The sequence below is a fragment of the Apaloderma vittatum genome, unplaced genomic scaffold (genome assembly GCF_000703405.1).
Source record: "Apaloderma vittatum isolate BGI_N311 unplaced genomic scaffold, ASM70340v1 scaffold21392, whole genome shotgun sequence".
NCBI lineage: Eukaryota > Metazoa > Chordata > Aves > Trogoniformes > Trogonidae > Apaloderma > Apaloderma vittatum.
Window position 1 is genome coordinate 38,064 of NW_009703545.1, and position 6,688 is coordinate 44,751.

At 44.3% G+C, this 6,688-nt stretch overlaps 1 protein-coding gene across 1 annotated transcript; it reads right to left on the reverse strand.

The window, feature by feature from the left end:
• Positions 1–313: 313 nt before the first annotated feature.
• On the reverse strand, positions 314–6,397 carry KCNV2 (potassium channel, subfamily V, member 2). Its single transcript, XM_009864678.1, has 2 exons — positions 4,970–6,397; positions 314–583 (listed from the first exon to the last, which is right to left on the reverse strand). The coding sequence occupies exons 1-2, from the start codon at positions 6,395–6,397 to the stop codon at positions 314–316; spliced, it is 1,698 nt and encodes a 565-aa protein (XP_009862980.1).
• Between the last annotated feature and the right edge of the window lie 291 nt (positions 6,398–6,688).

The window sequence follows — 6,688 nt, forward strand, 5'->3', positions numbered from 1 at the left end:
ACTAGCAGGATGTTACATCTTTATGTGGGTCTAATTGACGGTTCCTGGGTGGTTAATCTGAAGAATGTAATTCCAGCTAGTTGATGAGCACATAAGTGCTGCTTACAGACTACTAAAGCAAAAAAAAAAAAAAAAAATCAATTATTTTTGTCATCTGAGCGTTTTTTCTTTTGAAAACAACCTTCTTCAGAATAGATTTCGTTACTTTTGGCCTTTTCAGTTTATCTTCAGTCAGCTTACTGATCTCTTTTTCTTCTTTCCTCTTCAGCTTCTCTGTTCTTTCCCAATATCCAAAGGATAAACTATATCAGTGCTATGACAACGGGTGGGTTGCACCTTCTCCACAGCATTCAGATATTTTCTTCATGGCCCTCCGTGTGAAGTCCACCTTCCCCCTTTCTTTCTTGAGAGCAGTGTACTCATAGGCCTTCAGCTTGCTGTAATAGTCTGAGAATTTGTTGTAGAGAATGGAGATGGGCATGCCATTCAGGATTATTCCAAACGCAATGCAGAGGAAAGCAAACAGGCGTCCAAGGTGAGTTTCTGGACACATATCTCCATATCCCACTGTAGAGATGCTGACCTACAGGCAAACAAACATTCAACCCATTAGCTGAGAAGAAATGTACAAACAGGTATGTTCAGGTATCAGGGATAATTTCAAAGTTAGTGTTTTTGCAACTTGTGTCATAAGTATGAAACACTTTGTGCTGACTTTTTTTCTCTGTACCACCCATCTTATGCAAAATCCCTAATTAAAAAAAAAATCCTTCATGTGCAGTAAAGAAAGATAAAAGTCCAGTTTGGCACTATTCAGGAAGATTTTTAAAAGCTTTGACCTGCAGAAGGGATTTCCAAACAATTTCCACACCAGTCTATCCAGAAGATGGATTTGCTGGGCTGCAGCAGACAAATGGAGATGTCTCCCTGATCATGCAAATCCAGTGATAACTGCAGCCCTGCTCCCTCACCATGTCACTTGGAACAGATGTCCTGTGTTTAAATCTAGAGTGCTTATAAACCCCAGTATTTTGAGACTTATCATGTGGGTATATTTTGAGTATTACCTTTGTTTGTCACATCAATTTTAGGAACTAATGAAAACCATATTTCAGCTAATTGTGAAAGATACCTTCATAATGTTTGCACTATAGGAATAAATGACCCAGGACTTCGAAGTGTCTAAATAAAATCCCCTTTAATGGTTACATAACTTCAAGGAGCTATGGAAAAACCAACGAACTTTATCACTTGAAAGTTTTCGCTTGCCGTGTATGCTTGCAATGTACATTTTTATAGTGCTAGATAATTTGACCTTTCTGCCTAGCTGTACATCACAGGTTAAAAGAAGTAAGGTGTATATGTGCCTTCAGTAGAGAATATTCCTGTTTGTTTTAGCTGAGGTGTACACAGGTGGGAAATCTTTTCTGATTTCCCCTTTGAAGAAAGGTTTGGGAATAATTTAGAATGTCTTCTTTTTTTTTTTTTTTTTTGCTGTGGGAGTGATAATATTAAGTATATCCATTTTCTATGAATCTGTACATTTTGCCATCACATTGCCTATATAGTTTCACAGTCTTTTTTCTTCTCAGCCATGAGCATATCCTCTTTTTAGACTGTGGATGTATGAAGGAACTATGTTTCATATGGACCTGGTACTACACAAATACTTTCTTTGTGCAATTTAGCTTAAAAAATTCATAGATGTTTGATTATAGAGATGCTACACATGAATGACGTACTTCCAAACAGACAGCATGAGCAACTTCTAATTTATACATTTCCACTGCACACGCCTTGATTGTTTATAACTTTTAAAATTTTTTAAATATAACTTGTTTTTCTCTGGCAGGTAAAAGTTGCAGGCTTCTGCCATTTGGCACTTTCTAGTAGGTATAAGGGATCTTTTTCAGCCAAGGAAATTTATTTAATTTTTTTTTTACAGTATCTCAACCCTTTGTGTGTATCTCCGAAATGGTAATCTAAAACTTTGACAGGCAGTAGAGTTTCATTGTAATGCCTTTGTGGATTTAGCACTGAAATAAGTCTTTGGAAGGTCACGGTGTGCAGCCTGCCATCCTCTAACATGGTAAATAAAATGTTATTTTGGATGAAGAAAGCATTAGGGCACATGAGGCAGCACTGGGTAAGCACATTTGTAGGATGCACCTGGTGCTTCCTGTGGAATAAAAAGGATTAGTCATTTGGTTTAGTGGAAATTAAGTCACTGGATTTGACTGATAATACCGGATAAATATCTCCAAAAATATATTTTAAGATGAAGGCAAGATGTTTATCTCAACCAGCCACGACAAAACCATTATCCTACAATAAGGTTTTGTTCCACTGGCATAGTCTTCTACATCACCTGTGATGGTTTGGGACAGAAACATCTCCTGTGTGCATGAGACGATGAACACTGCTGGATTTTAATGAAATTTGAGTCATCTAGATATCTTATTTTTTATTCCTACAGAATGAGTAGGCTTTAAAAACAGGTGTTGGCCTTGAAATTGTAATGTGCATGCTACAGCTCCTCTTCTGGAGACACTCGCTCAGCTAAGAAGGCCTTTTTCATGTAGTCAGTTGTACAGGTTTCTTAGGAGGATCTAAATGATTATGGTGTCATCTGCTTGCAGAAATGAGCCCTAAAGGTTTTGCACATATGCTGCGTGTTCAGAGAACAAAATATAATATCCTTATTCCAGAAATACATGAAGCACCATTTTTTTCTGTAACTTGTGTATGCCACTTAAAGATGAGCTGCAAAGGTCACATTACAGGTCATTTCCCTTATTCAGTGCCTTTTTGCCTCCTTCCCATGCCCTAGCTTAAAGGGTATTCAACACATGTGCATACGCATGTACGTATGTAAATGTCTGCATGTGTCTGTATGGTCAGTTTTTCTGCTGTGCAATGAATCACTTCAAACATATTTATGGGAAGCCACCACATCTCATCACCCCTCACTTCACCACGGGCTTCCAGGGCTGCCAGCCAGGAGAAGCAACCTTGGGTGGGTGGGGGTTGCTGTTCTACAGGCACGATATACAGCTTAATTGATCCAGTGCCTACACCGATCAATCAACGTGAGAAGCCCTTCTGACTCCTTTCCAGTCCATTGGCATGGGCTTCCTTCTCCAGGGAAGTGACTGTGACATAGCTAGCCCAATAGCCAGGACCAGGGCTCAGAAGTGCTCCTGGGTCCCTAACCTAAGTATGGGTTATGGAGGCCAGGATCAGCTGCTGAGAGACAAAATGTACGTGATGACAGGCTAGAACAAGCCTTAGAGTTACGGACAGCCAAGATACGGGCCCTTTGCCTTCTGTCAGCACCTGCAGCGTCCAGCTACCCTCTGGTTTGATCCAGGCTGCAACAGACACACACATCTTCAGCAGCGTAACAGTTTCCCAGTTATGAAACGCTGCCAGCTGCAGCATAGGCAGGGGTCAGCTTCCTCCTCTCCACAGCACCCTTGATAAAACCATCCCCCTCCCTGCCAAAAAATTGCTGTAAAAATGATAATTGTGAAACTGTCATACTCGTACATGAAGGTTATCTGCTAAGGATTTACTTATGAATCTCTCTCTGTTGCCTACTAGTCATGATAAACCCAAAAGTCTTTCTTTTATCTTCACGGCTCGCCTTGGTGGATATAACTATCATTTTGATCCCACAGTAGATTGAGAAGTATTGGTTAGCCTTCTGTAAGTGAATGGATGTCCATCCTTGCATATTAATGCAATCCAAACATGGAATTGAGCTGCTCCCTGACTGCTTTAGAGTTAAATTTTTGAGTTTGGGGTGAGTTTGAGTTTCTGAGTCTGGGATGCTGGGACAGTTCTACTGGGAACATTGCCAGAGCAGGAGGCATTTGAGCAAGGTGGAGGAGTTTAAACTCCTGGCTAAATCTTCACATCCCTGAAAGATGTGAACCTAACAGCCTGGAAAATGCTACCTCAAAGACACCGTTCCATGTAACACAGTATAGTACAGGTTAGCGATAGTTCACAGCTCTCAGAGAGTGCCTAGAGCACTAACCCAGTGGCAGTCTTTAGAAACGAGGTCATTCTGTCTTAATTTCTGAGGCTTGTCAGCTGAAACTCAGCCAGTTACCCTCGCTCCAAGTGCCTGGGTTGGGACTAAGACTCCCACTCTTTCTGGCAGAGGTTGCAAAAAAGGATTCAAGGTGACATTAACCAGCTCTCAGTGCTGACTGATGTGGGATTCAAACCAGTGACCTAGATGTAGGAGGCAGTTTATCCCATTATCAACCCCTTGAGCCATTCTGCTCCTTTTTATGTTTATTCCTATACAAGTCTGGTACGGTATAAATAACTACCTTTGTTTAGTGTGGGTACAGACATGCACCTGGATGTCCCACATGAGGAACAGAACACAGTCTCTTGTGTAAAACACCTATTGGCTCTAATATGTTTTTAATGGCCAGAGTGCTGGGACAGCTTTGGCTTTGTGGGTTTGAATGACCAGACTATAGTTAATAAATTATGTCTTATCATCCTGCAGTTATGTGATGGGTCACAGTAGATCTGCAGCAAGAATGAAAAGCCTGTGTCCATCTGCAACCAGCCAGCCCGATACAAGGTTTAATTTTTTTTTTCAACACTGAAAGTGTGATTAAATAGGGAAATGCCTAATGCTTTTCTTTCTAGTCTCTTTGCCCACTTCTTTAAAGCTGAAGTACTGTCTGCATTTGGTTAAATGAGAATATCAACACTGCTTGATTAAAACGTGATTTAAGCTTACAACAGAGGTGAATGAGTGCATGTATGCATGTGCGTGAGTGTGTGCATATGTCCTGTAATCTCAGAATTCAGAGCAGATGTTCACTGATTTGAGCCTGCTGTTTTTAAGACTGTCAGCAACTCTAGGAAGGAAGGGGTGGGGAGGGAGGGGAAGAGAGGGAGGATCTCTGGCTACCCAGCAAGGTGAGATGTGTTTACTTACGGCAGCCCACCACCAAGCATGGGGGATGCTGGTGAAGTTGGTACTGGAGACGTCGTGCTCCACTGTGTAGACCATGGCAGAGAAGGCAAAGATGCCCATGGCAATGAAGAGCAAAAGGCAGCCCACCTGCTGGTAGCACTGTCGCAAGGTAAAGCCGAAGGCACGCAGCCCTGTGGAGTGGCGGGCCAGCTTGAGGATGCGGAAGATGCGCATGAGGCGCATGATGCGAAGCACTTGTCCCACCTTGCCCACCCTTCCCACCTTTTCAATATCATGTTCATGCTGAGAGCCCCGACCTCGGGGCTGGTCATCATCAGCAAAGCATTCAAGTAGCAGCTGCAGGTAGAGGGGCAGGATGGCAATGAGGTCTACCGCATTGAGGGCGCTGCTGGCAAAGCGGCGCAGGTCTGGGGTAGACACCAAGCGCAGCAGGTACTCCAGTGTGAAGAACGCGATGCACAGGGTCTCAATGTGCTCCAAGACAGGCCGGCTCTCCCCACTCTTCCGGTCTACCTGCTGCATCTCCTCCACTGTGTTGAGGGCCAGGGCCACCACAGAGATGAGCACGAAGAAGCTGGACGCCACTGCCATCACCTTAGCGGTGACAGAGGAAAAGGGCTTCTCCATGAGGTTCCAGAGACGCCAACGCTGGGGACCATAGTAGCGCATGTGATGGAAGAGCTGCTCGTTCTCCTGAGCCTCTGCCTGGGAGCGCAGCTCGCGTTGGACCTTCAGCTGTTCGGTCAGCTCGTCGCGGCGCTCCTCAAAGCAGATGCGGCAACAGCGAGGTGTGTATTTGAGCCGCACACCCCAGTAGCTCAGTTCCTCCAGGAAGCTACGGGGACACAGCTCATCCCGAACGCGCAGCACCCCCGATGCGTAGAAGTTGTACACCAGCTGGAAGACGGCTGGGTCCCGGTCAAAGAAATACTCATCTACCTGGGCAGCGTAGTCATCGCACAGGCCCAGCTGGCAGCGACGGTCAGTGGAGGTAGCCAAGCGGCCCAGGCGGGTCTTAGGATAGATGGCCACTGCCTGGTAGGTGAGACGGTAGCTTTGGCCGCCAACATTGATATTCAGCACAGATGAAGTGGAAGACGTGGCTGGAGCTCTGTAGGAAAGTTTGGGGGCACAAGGAATGAATGACAAGGGCTTGTTTTCTCCCTCAGTTGTGTCTCCACTTGGCCATTTTCCCTGTTCTTTCTCTTCCTCTTCCTCGTCTTCATCATCCACATAATAGTTATAATTCCCCTCGGGTGCCAGGAGCAGTACGGACTGGGAGTTCGATGGAGTGGTTGCGGAAAAGCCACTCTGCATGCTGGCATTATCTTTCCCCTTGCCGGGCTGTGGGAGGACATTTGGAGCTTCCCTCTCTCTGTCTTTATGTTTTAGGAAGGGAAGCTCTCGCCGCATGTTAAACTGCAACATAATATTTTTCCTTACCCTTTTCCCTTCTTGTATTCACCTGATCAAGGAATTAACACCAGTCCTTTCCAACACTACAAAGGCTGACAATCTTGTTTTCTTCTGTCTTTATCTCAGTAGTATCACACACAGCAACGGTTCTGCATTTTTCTCCCTGCCAGACAGCACTCCAGTTGTTGTGAAAGCTCCGTGTGGGATATAGACACATGAAGGACTGCTGTTGACCGTTTTAATCTTGCTGACAGGGAAGATCTGAGCGCTTAGAGAAGGGGATTTAAAGGCTATTATCCTGTT

Bases quoted from the DNA above. Each gene is read 5' to 3' on its own strand.
- KCNV2 (XM_009864678.1), bottom strand. From the start codon at position 6,397: ATGTTGCAGTTTAACATGCGGCGAGAGCTTCCCTTCCTAAAACATAAA. The intron at 584-4,969 runs GTAAGTAAACAC...GTTTGCCTGTAG, and splicing joins ATGCTTGGTGGTGGGCTGCC to GTCAGCATCTCTACAGTGGG.